This window comes from Ornithorhynchus anatinus, chromosome 16, assembly GCF_004115215.2.
Source record: "Ornithorhynchus anatinus isolate Pmale09 chromosome 16, mOrnAna1.pri.v4, whole genome shotgun sequence".
Classification (NCBI taxonomy): domain Eukaryota; kingdom Metazoa; phylum Chordata; class Mammalia; order Monotremata; family Ornithorhynchidae; genus Ornithorhynchus; species Ornithorhynchus anatinus.
In genome coordinates this window covers 41,301,975-41,323,877 of record NC_041743.1, presented here as the reverse complement: position 1 = coordinate 41,323,877, position 21,903 = coordinate 41,301,975, and the positions used below count along the sequence as shown (strand labels likewise).

Here is a 21,903-nt window from a genome sequence, read left to right as displayed (position 1 = left end):
ACAGCGTCAAGGGGAAGAACATCTCGTAAAAACAATGGCAACTAAATAGAATCGAGGCGATGTACAATTCATTAACAAAATAAATAGGGTAACGAAAATATATACAGTTGAGCGGATGAGTACAGTGCTGTGGGGATGGGAAGGGAGAGGTGGAGGAGCAGAGGGAAAAGGGGAAAATGAGGCTTTAGCTGCGGAGAGGTAAAGGGGGGATGGCAGAGGGAGTAGAGGGGGAAGAGGAGCTCAGTCTGGGAAGGCCTCTTGGAGGAGGTGATTTTTAAGTAAGGTTTTGAAGAGGGAAAGAGAATCAGTTTGGCGGAGGTGAGGAGGGAGGGCGTTCCGGGACCGCGGGAGGACGTGACCCAGGGGTCGACGGCGGGATAGGCGAGACCGAGGGACGGTGAGGAGGTGGGCGGCAGATTTCTGCGGGGGCATTTTGGGCTTCAGTGTCTTCCTCATCCTGTCTCACTCTCCCGCGTTTGATACTCAGAGGAACTGGGTCGGACTTCAGTCTGGGCTGAGGCCCTGTAGAAGAAGTTGTCAAGTTCTCTTTGTCGATAGGTGTTCTTTTCTCCCAGAGAAATTGGTGGGAAAGAAGATCTAGAATAGGTTGAGATTTGTGTTAATCTGTTAAAATGCCCCAAGAGGATGATAACAAATACGATTTTATGTTGGAGAAAGAACCGAGTCCATCAATTTCCTCAGCTTGAGAGTCCAGCTTTCATTTGCTGGTTTATAGAGAACTTTCCCTCCCCTGGGCCCTTGGTCTTATTTTTAGAACCTGATGCCTTTTAAGAAGGCGAGCCATGTGCTTTGTGAACTCCTCTGGCATAATCTACTTAGCAGATGATAACATAAACAGAGTTCGACCTAGAGAGGAGAGGGCAAAGCTAGCCCCCGTGACTGGATAGCTAGAGCCAGGAAACAGGAGCGGGAAGAAAGGGGAGGGGATTTCCTAAACTCCTATCATCACATGAGTTTCTCTCCCAAAAAGGAACTCCTATTTTGTGACTTCATCTTTTAAAGTTAGCCTTCCCACTGCATATATTGATAACCTAGAATTACCCTTCATCCATCTGACACCATGCTCTACCCAAATCCTGGAGCATTGACTCAGGAAGTCACCTTTGGTGGCATCAGCTTCACTCTGAATAAGCAATCAATCGATGGAATTTATTGAGCACATACTGTCCACTGAGTAGTGAATTTAGTGCTTGGGAGAGTACAGTACAAAATGGAGTTGGTAGACATGATCCTTGCCCTCAGGGGGAGGCAGATATTAAATTATGGACAGGGGAAGCAGCAGATTATAAGGCTATGAACTTAGTGCTGTGGAGCTGGGGGAGGAGTATCAAAGAGTTTAAGGGGTACAGCCCCAGTACACAGGTGATGCCCACCCAGAGGGTCTGATGGCCCCTTGAGAACTGTATAATTTACCCCTGAGCCCCTAGGAAAGCTCTGCCTGTTTTTAAAATCGTATTATTTTTATATTTATTAAGCACTTACTATGTGCCATATACTGACTAAGCCCTGGGGTAGATACAAGCTAATCAGATTGGACACAGTCCATGTCCCACGTGAGGCTTACAGTCTTAATCCCCATTTTAGATGAGGTAATGGAGGCACAGAGAAGTTAAGTGATCTGTCTAGGGTCACAGAGCACAGAAGTGGCAGAATCAGGATTAGAACTCAGGTCTTTCTGACTCCCAGCCCCATGCTCTACCCACTAGGCCACAATGCTTCTGCCTCTTCTGGGAAGGGCAGTGGCTATCTAAAGGTGGGGAGATGGGGTAGCTGGTTGAAATGTGGTTGAGTCAGGTGACCAGGTGTATAGGAGGGTCCCTTGGACTTCTTTTTGGGCACCTAAATACATTTCCCCTCTCAATCAATCGCATTTACTGAGCACTTATTGTGTGCAGAGCATTGTTCTAAGTGCTTGGGAGAATACAATACAACAGAGATGATAGACACATTCCCCGCCCACAATGAGCTCCTATTCTTTGCTCACCCTGTGTGGCAAATTACATATTTAATTTTCTTTCAATGCTCTGCCAGTGTCTTTACTTCTTTTCTCCATCTCTGCACCCGCTATTTATATCCATCCTGTAGGGGTGTGTGTGTGTGTGTGTCAATCACATTTACTGAGTGCTTACGGTCTGCAGAGCACTGTTCTATGCGCTTGGGAGACTACAATATAACAGAGTTTGTAGATACATTCCCTGCCCACGATGAGTTTACAGTTTGAGGGAGAGACAGATACTAATATAAATTAATAAATTATATGTACGTAAGTGCTGTGGGGCTGAGGGTAAGGTGAATAATCCGAGCAAATTCAAGTGCAAGGGCAAAGAAGGGTATGGGAGGAGGAAATGAGGGCTTAGTCGGGGGAGGCCTCTTGGAGATGTGCTCTTAATAAAAGTTTGAATGTGGGGAGAGATTGTATGTTGGATATGAAGGGGGAGGGAGTTCCAGGCCAGAGGCAGACTGTGGACGAGAGGTCGGCAGTAAGACAGATGAGGCCAAGATAGAGTGAGTTTGGCATTAGAGGAGCGAAGTGTGTGGGCTGGGTAGTAGTAGGAAATCAGAGTATGGTAGGAGGGGGAAAGATGATTGAGTGCTTAAAGCCATTGGAGTTTCAGTTTGGTGCGGAGGTGGTTGGGGAATCACTGCAGGTTCTTGAGGAGAGAGGAAACATGGACTGAAAATCAGTGTTATTTGAGTGCTGTGGTATACAGCCTTGTTCTAGATGATGAATATTTGAATGAACGTGCTTCTACTCCAATCCCACTGGTCGTGAATATTTCTACATATGCTTTCCCCATTAGAGCATTAGTTCTTTGTGGACAGGAAATGTTTCTTGGACTTTTCCAAGCATTTAGTACAGTACAGAAGCACGGCATTCAAGCAGTCTTCTAACACTACAACTCCTTCTCAACTAAATGGTTTGGCCTTGCTCTCTTCTCTTCAGGATATCCCCTCATCACTATTCTTATTTTACACCGGACAACTTAATCTCTGGTCCTTCCCTCCAGCTTCCTGCTCAGCAGGTTAATTGTGGCCCCCATGAAAGGGTCCCCAGGGTGAGGGGTGGGAGTTGCTCCCTGCCTGGCAATGCCCATCGACTTTTTTTTTCTGTTTTTTTTCCACAGAACGTTAAGGACAAGATTCCCTCCGCTGAGGTTCAAGGAGAAAGTGGTGGTGGAGGGGAGCAGAAGGCCGGGATTTCCGGAGGCAGCGCCAACTGTTGATTCAACTGGCCAGTGAAACTGGGGGGGACCAAAGAAGCCCCCCCAGGCTTCAACGCCAAGCCTTTAAATTGAAGCCAGGGGCAATGTCTTCAGCCAACGGGGACATAGTCTTTGGCGCTCAGGGGCGGTGTCACGAACTCGCAACGACGTATTCTTTTATGTGGGGCGGATCTCGTCCCTCACAAGCGGACCCCCCTTGCCTCACTCCTTCCTGCTCCTCCAATTTTTCCTCAGAATCCCCCCCCCCCCGCCCCCGACGCATCCACCTGTGCCCCGCCTCGCCCACTTCTTCCCGTCTCCTCAGCCCCTCGTCCTCCATTTTTCTCCCTCTGCCCCCCGCCCCCCCCCCCAGAGTCAGCCTTCCCCCTTCCGGCTCTCCACAGCCCTCGTTCTCCCCCGGCCCCCCTTGATTGCCCCCTGCTCCCCCAAGACGCCACGGGCTTGAGCGGGGGCGGCCCCCTCCCCTAGGAAGCGTCGCCGCCCCTAACGGCCTTCGCCATCGCTCGCCTCCCTCCCCTCCCTCCCCTCCCCCATCGCCCGCGCGCCGCCAGGTGGAGGTAGAGGATCGCTCCCCCTCCCCCACCCGGGGGGCCCCACCCGGTCACGTGCCGAGCGGGGGCTCCGCGTCTCGCGCGGGTTGGGGGAGTGGCGCGCGCATCTCCGATCCACGTGCCCCTCACCCCCCTCGCCGCGCTAGCCCGCCGAAGCCGCCCGGTCACGTGGTGGAGACGATGCCCAGTAAATCCGTTGGGGCGGGGCCAGGGCGGCCGTTGAGAGTGCGGCGGGGGTAGAGGCGGCGACGACCGAGGCAGAGGGTTGGTCCTGGGCTAATATTGGGGCCTGGGGGCGCCGAGGGCCCGGACTTTGGGGAGCGGAGACCCCCGGGGGGTGAGCCGGACGGGAGCGGACCCCTGAGGTGAGGACGTAGAGCCGCGGGGGTGGGGGTGGGGTGGGGTGATCCCCGAGGGGGGCCCCCCGCTCCTGAGGAGAGATCGGCAGTTCCCTAGGCAGCGGCCTTGGAAAACTCCCAAGGCCCGCCTCAAGATCTCCTCGGGAGGAGAGGCCAACGCAGAGAAGACGGGGGCGGCCCCGGGGAGGTTCCCCCCCACCCCCCCCCCGCCCGCCACCGAGCGCATCCCCGCTTAACGTCTCCCTTCGTCCCTCCTCACAGCTTCGATTTCTCCTTCGACTCGCCGAGAGGCCGACCCCGCCTTCGCGATGTCAAGCGGCCAAGCCGGGGCCCCGAAGAAGGGCCGAGGCCCTTCCGCCGATCCCGGCCGGGAGGAAGGCCCGACCGGGCGCCCCTCCGCCTCCGACGGGGCGGTGGGTGCGAAGGGAAGAGCGGCTTCGGGAAGGAGCCGAGGCCGGGAAGGCGGGAGGGAATCGCTCGGTGAGCGAGCCGCCGAAGCCGGGAAGTCGAGCCTCCCGGGGACGGCTTTCCCCGGGGAGCTGAGCGCAGCCGGACGGATGGCCGAAGATTTGAGGGGAGCAAGTGACGGGAAGAGAACGGAGACCATTGAAATGGAGACCTGCCTCACGGTCGTGAGGCCGCAGGACAAGAGGAAGGGCCAGAATGCCGAGCCGGCAGCTGTGGGCACGGAGAAGAAGACCGAGTTTTTGGAGAAGCTTCACTTTGTCCTCCACGATGCCTTATTTGAAACTTGCTCCAAAAAACTGAAAGCCAAGAGTGAAAAAGACTCCTCAGAGACGGTAGAGGAGTCATCCCAAACAGAAGGCCCCCCGGCAGTCGAAGGCTCCCAAAATGAGGAGATCTCAAGAGGGCCGAGTCAGACGGACGCCGCTCAGGGAGACCCGCCCGCCAATATGCGAGGCTTTGAGGATAGGATGGATTTTCCCGATAGTCTCTCCGATCTGTGTGAGCAGGGTGTTTTCTCCAGGTTTGCCATCGTCGAGGACGAGCCTTTGGCCTCCGCTTCCAATTTGCCTGAGGGACGCAAGGAGACAGAACGGCCTGAGAGACAACAGCTAGCCAGTATCAGAGCTGAGGATGGGGAGGAGAAAAGTGGGAAGGCCCTGGCCTCCATGAAGACCAAGGCCAGCAAGAAGAGGTCAGAAGAGCGTTCTAAGAAGGAGGAGGAAGGTTCCGGTACCAGAGAAGAAACCGAAAGTGCCAACGACCTGAACCAATCCTTCGGAGATCTAGACTGTGATGTCGATAACCTTTTCTCCCCAGGACCTTTTCTGGATAACTATCTCTTCTCTGAAAAGGATGCCGAGGAAGAGAGGCATCAGTCCATAAGCGACGCAGATAAGGTTTGCACCTCTTTCCTTAATCAAGATTTCTGTAAGAGTTCTTTGGAGCTGGAAAAATCAGGAGTGCCTCAGGATCCCCTGAAAGACCATCTTTGGACTCCTTTGAAAGATTTGCATTACTCCAGCCTCCAAAACCTGAGTCCCGAAGCGCCAAAAAAAATTTTAGTTAGGCAGTTGGTCTATAAAGATAGAAAGCTAAGCACCGTGATGTCTCCTGGTACCAACTTTGAGGAATATCATGGAAACTCACGTTCTCTGTTAGATATCGCGGGGGACCTAGACTACATGGAGTCGGTGGAGGGTGCAGACGGTTTGGAGGCAAGTGGGAGTGAAGGACAAGAGAGAAAAGAATGGTCGAAGGGGATCAAGGATCTACCAAAAACAGGGCAATCCCTTGGGCCACCAGCTCCAGATCTTACTGCGGCCAGGCCTTCTGCTCAAACCAAAACCCCGATGCGGGGACGGGCAGCCGGCAGCTCCTTCCCAGACCCTGAGTCCAACGAACCCAAACCTAAACTTGGCAAAAAGCAAACGAAGAGGGCGTGTCCTCCTCGCAGACAGGTCCGAGAGAGACAAGCTAACAGCTGGAAAGAAAATGCCAAAGAAACTCCTGATGCAGCCGGAGGAACCAGCAGTAAAGGAGTAGGTTTGCAATACGGGTTTAGTGGGTAGTAATCACGGGTGTTAGAAAATGGGAGGCCCCCAAAATAGCCGTGGAGGCTTTCCTGATGCTTTGGCTGCTTCCAGCGGGATCTAATTGGAAACTTTTAAGTTCCTTTTGTTAAGCTTCTGTCCGTGGCAACCGGAGGGGTTTCAGGCTAAACTAGGAGCCAGTTAAAAAAAAAAAATATATATATATATATATATATATCCACTTTTTTTTTTCTAGATACGAGATTTAGAGAACCGGGTGAGATCTCTTTCCCCAGAAGTCTGCAAAATTGGAAAGGACAATTCCCTGTCACCACCCTCCTCCCACTCTTAAGGTGGCCAGATTCCCAAGTGAATAGCCTCCAATTTCCCTCTATCTGATTCTCAGGTGACCAGCAGCAATAATGACTAATAATTGTGGTTTTTAAGTGCGAAAAGGTAGGTTCAGTGTAATCGGAGAAGCAGCATGGCCTAGTGGAGAGAACATGGACCAGGGAGTCAGAGGGACCTGGGTCTGCCAGTTGCTCTCTGTGTGACCTTGGACAAGTCACTTTTCTGTGCCTCAGTTGCCTCAGCGTAAAATGGGGATACCTGTCCTCCCTCCTATTTAAATTGTAAGCAACCTAATTAACTTGAACCTAACCCAGCACTTAGAACAATGCTTGGCCCATAATAAGTGCTGCACAAATACCATTTAAAAAAATAAATCAAATTAGAGTCCCTGTCCCCACATGAGGCTCAGTCTACGGGGCTCCCATACTAATCCATATTACAGATGAGGTCCAGAGAAGTTAAGTGACTTACCCAAGGCCAACAGCAGACAAGCAGAAGAGCTTGGATTGGGACTCAAGACTCCTGACTCCCAGTTCTGTGCCCTTTCAACTAGGCCACGCTGCATCTCAGTAGTGACTCACCTAAAGGTCTGATGTTTGGCCTGGTCACGTTCAGAGCGCAGCCTCCTGGTGATTCTCTACACCGTTGCGAGTTGACAGTGGCCCATCTGCTGGATTGGAGCGGCCCGGTTTCCATCCCGCCTGTTTTTCCTCCCAACTGTAATTTGAAGATTTTTTAATGAGCTTCTCATGCTGAGAATCAGCCAGTTGGCCTGCCAGAACAGTTTGGCGAACTGCATGTTCTCCTCGAGTCTTGTTTCGGGCAGCTGAGAACTCCACAGCCTCACTCCCAGCCCCGCTAAACGGTAGCATGTAAGTCTTGATCCCTTGTGGTGCACCTGGGAGCATCCAGAGGAGTCCAACTCGAGCGTTCTTGACTTTTCCCGGGGAAGAATCAGTGACCCAGACAGAGCCACGAAGCCTGGCGTGTTAAAGTTAGGAATTAGCATTTGGCCCAAAGCTGTTCGCCAGCTGGTGGCTGTTTCCCCACCGCACTTAGCTAGTCTACTGTCCCGGTCTGCGGTCGGTTTTGTTTCAGTCCACAGGCCTAAAAGCCTACTGGCCGCGGGAGGTAGGTGACGGTGATGGGCGAAGCCTCCAGAAGGGTAAGAAACATGTGGGACCAGGAACCTAATCTGTCGTGGCCCTGGGGCAGTTTGGGGCTAAGGCTGCCTCTACAGACTGCTGCACCCGCCAGGGGCAGATGCTTTGTCTCATTCATTCAGTCGTATTTATTGACTGCTTTCTGTGTGCAGAGCACTGTACTCAGCACTTGGGAGAATACAGCAGTTAATCAGACACATTCCCTGCCCTAAACGAGCTTACAGTCTAGAAGGGGAGACAGACATTAATATAAATAAATTATAGCTATATACGTAAGTGCTGTAGGGCTGGGAGGGCGGATGAATAAAGGGAGCAACTCAGGGTGATGCAGAAGGGAGTGGGTGAAGAGGAAAGGAGGGCCTAGTCAAGGAAGGCCTCTTGGAGGAGATGTGCTTTCAATAAGTCTTTGAAGGGGAGAGAAACTGTTGGATTTGAGGAGGGAGGGTGTTCCAGGCCAGAGGCAGGACATGGATGAGGGGTCGGTGGCGAGACAGGCAAAGTGGAAGAACGGTGAGAAGGTTCGCATTAGAGGAGTGAAGCATGCGTGCTGGAGTCACGCCCTCCATCCCTTCCAAATAAAAGCAGAAACTGTCCCAGGAGGCCTGAGAGACTCCTTGGCAGGGGAATGCATCAGTCAATCGTATTTTATCGAGTGCTAACTGTGTGCAGAACACTCTACAAAATTCTTGGGAGTACAATAAACGATATAACAGACACATTCCCTGCCCACCAGGAGCTTCCAATCTAGAGGAGAAGACGAACATTAATATAAATAAATAAATTACAGATATGTCTGTAAGTGCTGGGTGGGTGAATGAAGGGAGTAAATCAGGGTGATGCAGAAGGGAGTGGGAGAAAAGGAAATGAGGGCTGAGGGAGTGACTGAAATGGAGGGCTAGCAGGAGAATAAGATGGCTCCCAGGTCAGGGACAGTGCAATGGGTTTGGGGTAGGTGTGTGGGGGCCGGCTCCATGGGGGAGGTGGTCCCCAAGGCTTGAGTAGCTGGAAACCTAGCCTCACTCATCCCAGTTCTCTGACAAGATGGACTGTAAGCTTGTCCTCTAGACTCTTTGCTCATTGTGGGCAGGGAATGTGTCTGTATTGTATTCTCTTAAGCACTTACTACAGTGCTTTGCACTCAGTAAGCACCTAATAAATACAGTTGACCAGGACTGACTGAATAGCCTCACAGCGGTGGGTTTCCAGCTGGCCTGTGGGCTCTGGAAAAACTGCCCCCTCCCAGGGCACTTCAGTCTTTCAGCCTTGCTCACTCACAGTGAAAACTTGGGTAGGGGTACAGTCTAGATCAGTGGCTGGGTAGTTTTCCTTCAGCTTTCCTCTGACCTACCAACAGTATTTTTGGGGGAAAGTACAGCAAAGGTGGTAGATGCAGTCTCTCCCCATTGGGAGTTTAAAGATTGTTTTCCAGAAGGGGTCTGGTTTGTAAATCTAATTGTGGACTTTAAGCACTTAATATATGCAAAGCACTCTACAGAGCTCTGGGATTGATACGCAATAAGTGCCTTGGACCCAATCCCCGTCCCACATGGGGCTCACTATCTGAGAGGGAAAGAGAACAGGTATTTTTATGCCCATTTTTACAGATGAGGTAACTGAGGCACAGAAAAGTGAAGTGACTTGCCCAGGGTCACACAGCAGGTAAGTGACGGAGCCAGAACTAAAACCTAGGTCTTCAGACTCTCAGGCCCAGGCTCTATCCCTAGGTCACGCTGCCGTCCCCTAGGGACTTGGGAGCACCGGACAGAGCGGGAGGGAGTTAATTTCCTGGGAGAAGATGGGCTAATCTGCTGAAAATTTTGTCTTTCCTCTGTGATGCCTTTATCCTCGTGATGCTTTACCTAGAACAGTGTTTAAAAAAACAACCGCCACCACCCCAAAACCCTTCCTGCCCTGTGGTGTTCCCATTTCCTGACCTCAAGCCGGGGAGCTTCTTAGAGGAAGCTCTGCCCCCTCCCCAAACTCTAGCAGGGGTCACCCCTGACTGACTATGTGCCTGGGCCCTCAGCTCTAACCTGGCCCAGGATAGGGCTGGAGCCCCTCTGTGGCCTTTGGGCAGCAGCTTCATCCCAGTCCTGTCCTTGAGGAAACAGAAAAGCTGATAGCAAGGATGGCTTCCCCAAAACAATTCATTCCCATGGCAACCAGCGGGAACTGCCAGGGCCTGGAGAGAGAGATGAAAGCTGGACTAGGAAACAGCCTCATTTCATATGCATGGCAGGATTAAGTAGGGGGCTGGCAAGGGAAAGCTGACATAAACGACAACGGGGCGTGCTCACTGCTCTCAGCCAGGCTGGGGCTTGTTCTGGACTAGGACAGGGCACGACACAGGTCCCCGATCACGCAGACTCGGATTAAAAAAGAGCGAACTAACCACTCCCCGGCCTCGGCCGCCTTGGTTGAGATAGTCAAGCGGCAGCAGGTGTCCCTGCTCCCCTAAGCGGGCTGGGGAGGCACTCGAGTTCATCGGCTCAGACCCACCTTCCCGAAAGCCCAAGGGCAGCCCCGTTGCAGCTTGCCCGCCTTCCCCCATGCTCCCCTCCCTGTTGTTTGGGGGTCAACTGGAGTCCCCCAGACCCATCACTTTCCCTTGGCGAGCCTCCACTCTTCTGAGTATTGTAGCTCTTTCAAACACGCTCAAGGTCCTGAGCCAGATACAATCCATCCATCCGGGGGAGAGAGGAACATCCTGGCACTGGCCGTATTCTTCGCGCTTCTTTTCAAGGCCCTCGCTGCCCGTGGAGGTGGCTGTGTGGGAAGGCTTCCCAGGAGGTCAGTTGCTGTTTTCTAGCTTGGCGGGTGTGTGCTTGCCCCCCTGCCGGAGACGGACTCTTTATGCTGCAGTGCCTTCAAACAAAGTTTCGGGCTCTCCTTTGAAGCTCTGACCCAGTGTCTCAAGCCCTCTCTTCAACATTCATCCCTAAGTGGCCTAGCATTCGTGCCCTACAAGGACTTTTTTTTTTATTGTCCTCTTCTCCAAATAATCCCCAGGTTGTTCTTTCTCGAGTCTCCCTACCGCCCTCTTGGCATCTCCCCATGTGAATGGTGAAAGATACCCTCCCCGCCACCCCAAATCCCACTCTTGAGAAGAATCCCATCCCCCTTCTCCTCCATGAGAAGTTTCCCTTGCCAGTGAAAAGAGAAGGGGGTATACAGGTGGGGCTGGTCTTCCTGCCTGCTCAGCTGCTAAGCACTGCCTGCATTTGTGGGGGATTGGAGGTTTGAACCCTCACAATGTTTTGAGGTTGTGGCCAGGAATGAAAACTGTCTTCAGGGAGGTTGGTCATTAGCTCCAAATGGGCTGCCCCCTAACAGTGAGAACCCCGAGGAGGGGAGTTTTTCAGAAACTCTTGCTTAGAGTCCTCCCATTTTGAGGACCTTCTCCAAGCAGTATCAGAAGGGGGAAAAGAGGAACCCGACTGTTGGTTTTAGTAGTTCTCTTCCTCGTTTGGGGCCGATGTGTTTTTCAGTGGGGAATGAACAGGGTTCAGATATGTCTTCAGAACAGATCTATCGCGAGAGGTCCTCTTAGCAACTGAATAGATCCTCATAGTCGGCTATGGAGGGGAGCTGTTTACTTTCATAGAGGAATGATGGAAAATTGAGTGGTTCATGCAGACAGTGCAGGAGAAAACAAGCCATAGCACCTGAAAGATAAATCTAGATTTCTGGTTACAGCAATTCCTGGAACAGTTCAAAATATCCTCTGGCCCTCCAGTGACCTCTTCAGTTTAAACCCAGGAGATGAGAGCACTTTGATTTTATGTCCTTGTTGTGCAGGTGAAATATTAGTGTCTAGATAGCACTGATCTCATGTTGTGGGAGTAGCCTGTCGGAGATTAAAGATTCAGGAGGCAGTTAGTTTGCCACGCTGTATTTTGGCCATAACAAGAAGTGTGACCCCATTTTCAGAGAACACCTTAAAAGAAAACTGCAGCGTGAGGTGAGGGGTTTTGTTTGGTATATCTGGATGCAAAGAGCCATTTTCTCATCCCACATAGCTCAGACTCCACCAGAGAGCCAGATTGGGGTTGGGAGTAGGGGGGAGGCGATGCCCGCTCCAGAGGGAAGGAAATCATCTTTTCAAATGCCTAAGCGAGTTTCAAAAAAGTTTGAGCCACTCAAGGAAAAGAACAACCTTCAAAAATAGGGTGACAGGGTCTTGGCAGTCACATGCTTGTGTGAAGGCACAGGAAATTCAGAGAGGTTGGAGGATAAAAGGGAATTGAGCATCCACCAAGAGACGCTGGGTTTTTCCTGAAATCGGGACAGCGATGGGGTGGTTCCAGTGCCTAGAGTTAGGGGAATAAATATGGATGTCTCCTCAAAGCCTCATCCAGCTGTCCAATTGTATGAGAGTGAAAACAGCGGGACTACGGGATCAAGTATCATTAGGACATGGAAAGCCCAAGGTACCAACAAGCCTAGGGGTTACTGTTCCCCATAGGAGCCCACTCCTTGGGGGCACTGGCACAGCTGTGAGAGTTGGACCCCCACCCAGACTAGCCCCTCCCAAGGCTCTGAGGACACCTGAGAGTCTCCTATCAGGGCTACAAAGACCCAAACGGTTAGCTTTCCAGCCTGTCGGGTCAGAAACCCGAAGGGGAGAATCAAGCAGCCCTCAGCTCACTGCTTTCTCCCTCACACCTCTAAGACTGTTCTGTTCCTGCCTGACGGTTGGGCTTGGGCTGAATTCAGAGTGGCTAGGGACTTCCTTGAAGGGTCCACATTGTACACAGTGGCCAGTAGGAATCTGGACTAGCCCCGAGAGACTCCCGGTATCGGACAGCCTGGGGATTCAAATCCCATTCGTTCTCTGGCCACTTCTCCTGACTCGGAGCTTGGGTTGCTGGCCTGGGATACTGGCTTGGTGCCTGTCAAAATATCCCTCGACCCTCAGTTTTTGTCCAGATCCCTCTCACGGCATGGGCTTCCTGGTCAGGGATGAGGACATAGAGCATTGGAAAAGGTTGGCTGGACCCTCCAGTTTTAAGGAACCCAGTCCCTCCCTGGACATCCAGCTGCACTCCTGAGCCTGAAAGTGGCCCTTCACTGCCTGATTTGATGGTCTGCAGAGGCTAGCCCAGGGTCACATAAATATCTAGAACCGCACCTGACGGAGCATCAGGCCAGAGCCACTGCTTATCAACAAGGGCTTCTCAGGGAAGCCCAGGCCTGGCAGGTAGTATTCCGAGCTGAGGACTTTGGACTGGCCTGTGGAAGGGAACCAGTAGCGGGACCACATCTGACTTGCCTTTTCCAGACCCCTGTTGGGGGTGTTCCTCCTGCATCCTCTGCCGCTGCTGGTCTCCCAGGCCCCCAAGAGTCAAGTTAGACCCAGTGGAAGCTCCCTGTCCTCCAAACGTCTGAACGCACCCTCACTGTGACTTTGAAATGTGCGTCATTTTCGCAGACCCTGCCCCAGGGTTCACTTCTCTGAAGGTGGAGCGGGCCAGAAACCCTGGGTCTTGGTAGGTCGTGTCAGCCTCTCGGCATTTCATTCGCTCAAGGGCGGATCTCCTCTCTCAGCCTCATTCCGTCTTTGCGACACTGGGGGGTCAACGTTAGCAAGATGGAAGGTAATGGGGGAGGCCAGCAGCTGTGAGTTGCCAAGCATATGCTAGGTGAATGTACAAGAGGAGAGATAGGAATGCTAAAAAATTCAGGACTTAGATATGCCCATGAGGGCTGAGGTGCCTGATAAGAGTGAGGTGATTAGGAAGGAGAGGGGCTCAGGCAGGGTAGGCATCTTGGAGAGAAAATGGGCTTTTTCAGAGGGCTTTGAAGGTGATCCAGGTGCCAGCATTAAGGAGGCATTCATCCTTACGTGGAAAACCTCTTGGGGAATCTTTACAGTGCTGTTGCCCACCATTACTGCCGCTTTCCTCTTAAAAGAGATCTGATTATAATGCACGTGTTCTTTTTCTCCAAGGAGGAAGAGAGGACATTGGTTCACCAAGCAAATGGTGTGAAAATGATGTATTACGTATGTTTCCTGTTTTCATCATTTCTTCCCCCTCTGTTTTATTCTCCTGGGTTTCCTTGTTTGAGGGCAGTTGAGGTGGGAAAAGAAGGAATTCATTACTTGCCAGTCAAAGGGAAACTCAGCCCCTTCCCCTGGCTTCCTTTACTTGATTCCTCAATTTATCGGGAACACTGGTGGAAGTCCCATTAGAATAATGTGAGTCTAGTGGTTTTCAGACTTTTTCCTACTCTTGGGCATCGGCATTTCAGGAGTCCCTTTCGCCATCTGAATACATTTTTGAAATTCTCAGGCAGTGCACACCCCTTGGTCTCTTTGCTTCCCACCCCTTGTCCTCTGTCAGTTTCTTCAGGTTTTCTGCTTTTCCTTCCGTCTCCTTCACCCATGGTCTTGCCCAGTTCCTGTCCTAACACTTCCCTTCTCCCCTGCAGACCCTGCTGCCTCCTCCCTTGGCTCACACTCTCTCTCTTTTTTTTTTTTTTTTGAGAGGTGAGTTGCCAGTTCCAACTTTGGAAAGCACTCAGTTTGGGGGGCGTGGGAGCCATACCACCCTGGACCCCTGGGTCTCAGTTCTTTCCGGGTATGGGTTTAGCGGGGGAACTAACGTGCCAGTTGGCACAGCAGCGGAGGCGGTGATGGTTGACTCATTGCCTTGCTGTGGGACCTTCGGCTAGGAGATGGTGGTGTAGAGCAAAGTGGTCAGGCAGCAACCCGTCCAAAGGGACGTGGCGGTTCTCTGTCTGAGCGCCGCTCTTGTGATGTTACGATAATCGCGACCACCAACATTTCATTTATTTAATCGTATTTATTGAGCGCTTACTGTGTGCAGAGCACTGTACTAAGTGCTTGGGAGAGTACCTTATAGCAGTAAACCGACACATTCCCTGCCCACAATGAACTTACTGTCTAGAGACATTTGTGGTCGCGGTCCTCTGCAGAGGACCGGGCTGAGTGCCGGGGAATGGTTCAAGGATATTGACTCAGATTTGATCCCGGGCTCACAAGCCAAAAGGTTGAGGATAGGATGGCCTCACCGGGGCACAGGCAACTGGGCAAATTCAGTTAGCAAAAGAGGCAGTAGGCAGCAGTAGCAGCACATCACTGCCTAGAGGGAACGGGCTGGGAATTTCCTTGGCTCTTAGTCCCAATCTGCCCAGTCTCCTACCACTGGGAAGACAGACTGGGACCTGACCCCCGGTGGGGCATGGGGTGAGAGGAGAAGAGAGAAAAACCTGCTCTAGGTCTGGGTGCCAGAGGATTCAGACACTTTGCTCGTCCCCACCCATTTCACTATGCCACCATGGTGTCTAAGAAGCTGGCAGCTGGCCCATGGGTTTGGGTGGACAGGGCTTGTTAATTCTGGGGTCTCATGGGCCCTGGCCTCTTTCTAAAGGCATGCTGCTCGGTGGGTCAGGGAAGACTGCCAACATTGTCTGGGCTCAGATCGGGCACTGTTTCTGAGCCCTGGCCAAGTATTGCTCCAGGGTGAGAGAGGGGAAGGTACTGGCTCAGGTAGTGGTAACCTCTGACCCCTGCCCCCTCATTCTAAGTGGGGAGACCCCTTAAGAGGACACCCTTTGGACTGAGGTATGGAAGTAGCCATTTGCCCTCCAACTCTGGCTTCCAGGAGCATTTCTGCCACTTGTACTCTACTATTTCCCCTACCCCGAATCTATTTTAGTGTCTGGCCCCCCCTATAGATGATAAACTCCATCTGGGCAAGAATTGCGCCTCCCACCCCTTTTGTATCGGCCATTCCCAATTTCTCAGCTCGGTGCTCTTCACACAGGAAGTGCGCATTAAATGCCACTGGTGAATTCCCCTTCTGCCAGATGCCACTGCTCAGGCTTCCCGGCCTCCTACTGCCCAAACAGAGCCAGGCCTGGGCAGGGGAGAGGGATGACAATGATCATGACAACCCAGAAGAGGCAGTGGCGGGCATGGTAAAAGTGGGGCAGGAGCCCCAGAGGAGTGAGGCCTTGGGTAACTCCCTGGGCCAGAGGCCAGCATGAATACCCCCAGGGGTTTTGGAACCAGGGCTGGGAAATGCCCCTCTGGTTCGGGAAAGATTCAGAGTTCCTTTTAAACTGCTCTAGGCTGCTCTAAGCCCTGGGCTTGGCATTGAGGGGAATTACTGGAGAGATGGGAAAGCAGGTGTTTGCCCGAGAGCTTAAGTTCCAAGGCGAGATGATAAGTAAATGTCAGTCAGTGGAATTTATTGATTTCTTTATGGAGCATTACTTTGTGCAGAACACTGTACTAAGCACGTGGGACAGTTCGGTAGAGTAAGTAGGCAACAATCTCGGCCCTCAAGAATGCAATCTAGGCAGGGAGACTGGCGTTAAAAATAAATTACAGATAAGGAAGCAGTGGAGTGTCAAGATATGTATGAGTACTGTGGATACCAAAGTGCGTGGCAGGGTATAGAACCATAGGAGGGAAGGAAAAGACTGATCCTAGCACTTAGGTTATCCTGCCTTGACTGCTGCCCATGCCTCTTTGCTGATCTTCTTGCCTCCTGTCTCTTTCCACTCCCGTTCATACATCACTCTGCTGCCTGGGTCATTTTTCTAAACCATTCAGTCCAGGTCCCCTTAATCCTCAAGACCCTCCAGTGGTTGCCCATCTCCCTGCATATCAAACAGGAACTCTTTATACCCTCGCTCGGATCAGTTCTTCTCCTCATAATAATAATATTGGCATTTGCTAAGTACTTACTGTATGCAAGGCACTATACTAAGCCCTGGGGTGAACATTCATTTATTCATTCATTCACTCGTACCAGCAAATCAGGTTGGACACACTTCCTGTCCCGCATGAGGCTCACAGTCATAATCCGAATTTTACAGATGAACTAACTGAGACACAGAGAAGTTAAGCGACTAGCTCAAGGTCACACAGCAGACAAGTGGTGGACCCCAAGTCCTCTGATGCCCAGGCCTGTGTTCTATCCTCTAGGCTGCACTGAGGGGCATCAGAAACTAGCAAATTGAAAGAGGAATGCTGGGAAGCTTTAGGGGATGGCATGACCAGGGCTGCCAGGGGCAGGGGGTGCAGAGCGGGTTTTCAGTAGCCTCTTGGAGGTTTGGCAGTTAGACTATGGAAGGCCTTCGGGGCAGGGGCGGCCAGAGAGAAGGTCAGGTACAGGGGCAGAGTGGCGAACAGGAACTCATGTATCGTGGCAGAAGAGACTTGCCAAGTAAGACGTTGATTCGGATTCATTTAGAAATCAATCAGTCAATGGTCTTGAGTGCTTACCGAGCACTGTATTAAGCGCTTGGGAAAGTGTAATGTAACAGAGTTGGTAGACGTGATCCGTGCCCATGAGAGGCGTACAGTCTAGAGGTGGAGGCAGATACTAAAATAGATTAGCAATAGGGGAAATAGTTTTAAGATTATTTAAGTGCTCCAGGACTGGGGTGAGTATCAAAGTGCTTAAGGACATACGTAGCCATTGCCTAGTTGACGCAGAAGGGAGGGTGGAAGGGGAAATAAAGAGCCTAGTCTAGGAAGGCCTCTTGGAGATGTATAGTATCCCCACTGAAGAAGTGGGTTGTCGATGGAGACCAGAGATGATGTCTTTTCAGTGGACTAGAGAAAGAGCTGCCCTCTTCCCACCTCTTCTACCAGGGGAAAGGGATTTTTTTTTTGGAAGGGTTTCCTGAACTGTTTTCTTGTCTTTCTAAAAAGCCAATGTCTTTCTCCCTCCTTCAGTTAGTGTCTGGATCTGTGGTCAGGCTCCTGAGAGCTGCAGACCGGGGGTGGGAGTTGCATGAGCGGCAGAAGCTGGAGAAGCGGAAGGAGCAGTCAGATCCTGGTTTGTCTCATCCTTCCCAGGTATTTCACCGTCCACTTTGACCTCCCAGGGTAACGGCAGGGCCGGGCCAGTCAAGTAGCCGGAGCATGACTGTTTGCCCCCCACCAGCCCGTTATCACCTAAGGTCAGCCGTCAACCGGCGTTGATCGGACCTCCTCACAGAACCCCAAATTCTAACCTCTTCTGTGATCCTAATCCCTACCTAACTCTAGTGCCCCTGAAGGTTTGAGGTAATCGACATTGCTAGTGTCTAAAACCCGGTTTCTGACCCTGTTGGTGAAACATACCCGTAGGCGCTCAACCACCATTCGTCTCCTTCCCGGCGATCGGGGGAGGTCAGAAGCGTGAGATCCACAAAAGGGCACGGCCCCAGGAGTATTGCCACAGGGTGACGCCACCGGTAGCTAGCTCCGCTAGTTCTCTGCCAGCCCTGGCCTCTAGCAGCCCAAACTTAATTGCACTAGGGGAAAGCAACCTGCTTTCTGTGGGTCCCTCACGGGGGCTGAGTCTTCCTGTTGCGATGTGGACAACTCAGGGACCCATAGGGAGCAGAGAGGCCAGGCACTTCCTTAACAGCATGTGGTCAGTTTAACTCGCTTCAAAGAAGAGCAGGCAGCGAGCATGGCCTCAGTCCATCAGGCGAGCCCGCCGATGTCCCTGGAGAACCTGGGAATCTGGTGCTCACATCCGTCTATCCTCCCCCCCCCCCAAAAAAAGGCTCCTTCCCTTTCTGCTCCCCTTTTTTGGAATGTGTTACTTGAGGACATTTGCCAAGTTAATTGCTTTATTCACTAATGAAAGTGAGGAGTGAAATTGATAAAGAGCAGTGGGTTTTGAAATCGTCTCCTCTTACTCCTCCTCTTCTTCCTTCTCCTCCAAGTCGAGTTTCCCCACGGCCAGGGTCATCCTGCCCTTTTCAGGCTCAAATGGGATATTCAGAGCTACTTCTCTGACCAGCCTCTCTGCCTCAGACTTCAACGCCCCCTGCACCCCCCCCCCCCCGCACCGCCTTCCTTTCTTCCCTCCCTCTCTCTCTCTCTGCCAGAGAGTCTGAGAGAATTCCCCCAGGATCCCTGGGGAATGAACGGTTTTGATTTCCGTTCTTTCTCATCTGACCCTTCCAGATGTATTCAGCTCCCCATCGCCCACCTCCCTTCTCCTTCTCCCTTTCACCAGCCTTGGCTGGATTTTTTCTTTCTTTCTTTTTTTTATTTAATATATCTGGGGTCAAGCCCCCATGGTACTTGATTTGCAGTAACTGTCTGCTGTTTTGACTCATCTGAATCTGCTTGCCGTTTCCTACATAGAAGCCCACAGCTTGCCCGGAGTCTCTCTTCTTTTTCCACACTTGCAAACATTTCTTCTGTTGGCCATTATTTTTCTGGGACTGTTGTCGCCCGCTCCTCTGATGGAGAGAAGGTGGTATTTGATGTCATCCCCCTCGAGGAGCTGGCCAGGGGACACAGTGTTCACATTCAGTGTCGGGGGTCCTTCAGGTCTGAATGCTCTCTTCCCATGTTGTGGCATTGGTTTAGAAACACTGAAAGACAGCTTAAGTGCCAGGAAAGAGGGGGTGCTGGGTATGTGTGTGTATACATACGTGTATGCACACGCACACCTGTGTGTTTCCTCCCTCTAGGCTAAGTGATTCTGCTTAGCCATGCTGCTCTCTTAAGGATAATAATTAGCACTCATACATTCAAATTACCAATTGTTAATTAGTCTATTTCCATGGCATGGAGGAATGATTTCCTGTGCTCATCCCTTTTGTAGTTTGGTTAGGCCCTCCAATTTTCAAAGGAGATGATTACCGCCTCAAAGGGTTTGGGATTACCTTTCATGTAAACACCGCCTCTCTGCAGGGAAATGAGAGCCCTTGACACATAATTTGCTTCATTTTCCCCACATTTATGGAAACTGTGTAGGGGCGGCTGCCTTAATGGTCCCACCTTATAATCAGTCAATCAGTGGTATTTATTGAGCATCTACTGTAGGCAAAGCACTGTCCTGACTTGGGAGAGCACAATATAACAGAAGTGGTAGACCGGTTACCTACCCACAAGGAGGTTAAAATCTGGAGAAGAAACTTGCAGTCTAGAGGATAACAGGAGTTATCAAAGGTCACACACTGAAGTAACCACAAGATGGAAATACATCCAGGTGTCGAACTGGAAAATGAGCCAGTTTTAGTCATAATTCCCTCGGCTCAATCAACTAAGGGTGTGTATGGAGCGCTTACTGTGTGCAGAGCACAGTTGAGGTAGTAGACATAAACCCTGCCCTCAAGGAGTTTACATTCTTGCGTGGAGATAGGTGCTTAATGTAATAATAATAGTAATTATATTTATAGTACTTGTTAAGCACTTACTATGTTCCAAGCACCGCTCTAAGCACTGGTGTAGATACAACTTAAACAGGTGGGACACAGTCCCTGACCCACATGGGCTCACAGTCTAAGTAGGAGGGAGTAGTGTTTTGTCCCCATATAACAGGTGAGGTAAGTGAGGCCCAGTGAGGTTCAGTGACTTGCCCAGGGTCACACAGCAGACAGGTGGCAGAACTGAGATCTGAACCCAGATCCCCCAACTCCCTGGCCCAGGCTCTTTCCACTAGACCACACTGTTTCTAGTGCAGGTCAGAATGACTACCCAAGTGGTTAAGTGATTCTGAAGTGCCAAAGTGGCAGGATGGGGAGCTTAAGAGTTTAAATCAGGGAAAGCTTCCTGGAGGAGATGTGATTTCAGAAGGGCTTCAGATGGGAAAGGGCAGTGACTTGCTAGATGCAAAGGGGGAAGGAGTTTCAGACCAGGTAATGTGAGCAAGCTGTCAGCATCAGCAGGAGAGAGACAGGAGAATGAGGCACAGTGAGTAGGTTGGTTCTTCTGTTCTACCATACGGCACCACCCTCAGGGCGAACCGGAAATTTCTTTCCGGAATGTCGCCTCCACTTCTCAGATTCAGAGAGGTCTTCTTTCCCTGTCTTCTCCGGGCCCCTTCTCCTCTCCCCCTGCTTCCTCTTGTCCCTTCATCACTTCAATTTTTAGAGAGACGAGATTGTCTCACTTCAGCATCCGATCATCTCAATAGCAGCCTGCTAAGTGCAAGCCCCGCTGCTCCTGACGACCCAGCTCAGCGTGCGACGGGCAGTTCGAGGGCAAGAAGTGGAAATAATCGGCCAGAGTGTGCAAGAGAATGACCCATTGCCCTGCCAGCTGAGAGTCTGCCTGTCACCCCCTGGGAGTCCCCTTGCTCAGCGTGATGCTATTTTATTAGCCTAGTTTGAGCATGGGTTCTCTTGCCTGACAAAGGAGGGAGCTAGGGCACTTGGTGAAGCATAATGAAGCCCCACACGGTCCGGGGTCTGAGCCGCTGCTCTCTGTCTCCCCTCAGGAGGCGGAGTGGAAACTCATCTAGATTATCCCCCAACCCCCGCCTGCCCCTAACAGTGGGGTCAAACCCTGGGGAGACTCTGCTGGAAATGAATTCTGACGATCCCGGATCAGAGTGATGAAACAGGCGATGAAGTTGCCTGGACTTGGGAAGAGGAGTTGAGAGGTAGCTTTGGTGGGATATTCAAGCTGTAGGAACAAGGCTAGGGAGATCTGGGTTGGCTTCAGTTTAAAAAACAATAGGATAGGCTGAGTTTAGGGGTAATAGGGAGAGAGATCCTTACCAGAGTCGAGCCTGTGAGATCCCTCTTCTGGGAGATGTGTGACGGTGGCCTCAAATGGGGTTTTGTTGAGCGCCCAAAATGGATTTGACTCTAGGAAGTCCCTCCCCTCTGGTTGCAGACCCAGTAGGGTCTTGACCGGGCTGAGATGGCTCTGCTTTCATTTTTCTGTGGGTTTTTTTTCCAGGCTGCGGAAGAAGGGAGAAAGAAGTCAAGAGGTAGAAAAGACTTGGCTGAAGATAAGGTAAGTGGGGAAAAATTTAGACTGTGAGCCCCCTGTGGGACAGGGACTATATCCAACCCGATTAACTTGTATCAATCAATGGTATTTATTGAGCACTTATTGTGTGCAGAGCACTGTGCCAAGCACTTGAGAGAGTACAATACAACAGAGTTGGTAGACATGTTCCTGGCACACAACTGGCTAACAGTCTAGAGGGGGAGACAGACATTAATATAAGTAAATAATTATTTAGAACAGTGCTTGACACCTAAGTGCCTAACAAATACCAGTGGAAAAAAAACCCCTCTCCATTTGCATTCAGCCCTGGAAGCCTTGCTGGAGGAGAGGGGCTTGGGAGCAGGGGCTTGAAGCAGCAGGATGAGTTGGTCTGGCCTGGTAGATGAATTGGAAACAGTCTCAATCTGACTGAGAGCAGATTGACTTGGCCTGGAACAAAGGTTTGGGGGAAGGAGAGATTAAGTCAGGATGGACAGGGAGGTAGAGGCAGATGAAACTTGAGAAGCAG

General features: G+C 51.4%; 1 protein-coding gene and 1 long non-coding RNA gene across 10 annotated transcripts in view; one reads left to right on the top strand and one right to left on the bottom strand.

Annotated features, from left to right (window-relative positions):
• Positions 1 to 368: 368 nt before the first annotated feature.
• Positions 369 to 21,903, bottom strand: part of LOC114817318 — a 79,609-nt gene continuing 58,074 nt past the window's right edge. The window contains exons 2-4 of the long non-coding RNA XR_003765178.2: positions 21,158 to 21,342; positions 7,085 to 7,220; positions 369 to 597 (exon numbers count right to left, since the gene is read on the bottom strand). This is a non-coding gene — a long non-coding RNA (uncharacterized LOC114817318). The remainder of the gene's footprint in view (positions 598 to 7,084; positions 7,221 to 21,157; positions 21,343 to 21,903) is intronic.
• SPOCD1 (SPOC domain containing 1) overlaps positions 3,942 to 21,903 on the top strand; it is a 31,976-nt gene continuing 14,014 nt past the window's right edge. The window contains exons 1-5 of one of the 9 annotated variants that reach the window (XM_039914299.1): positions 3,942 to 4,060; positions 4,417 to 6,161; positions 13,617 to 13,670; positions 17,382 to 17,504; positions 21,342 to 21,398. In XM_039914299.1, coding sequence (XP_039770233.1) covers positions 4,464 to 6,161; positions 13,617 to 13,670; positions 17,382 to 17,504; positions 21,342 to 21,398 — 1,932 coding nt within the window. In that variant the 5' untranslated portion in view covers positions 3,942 to 4,060; positions 4,417 to 4,463. Of the gene's footprint in view, positions 4,162 to 4,416; positions 6,162 to 6,408; positions 6,430 to 13,616; positions 13,671 to 17,381; positions 17,505 to 21,341; positions 21,399 to 21,903 lie in introns of all 9 variants that reach the window. The other 8 variants (XM_029080894.2, XM_007670485.4, XM_039914300.1 and 5 more) reach the window with 8 other exon arrangements.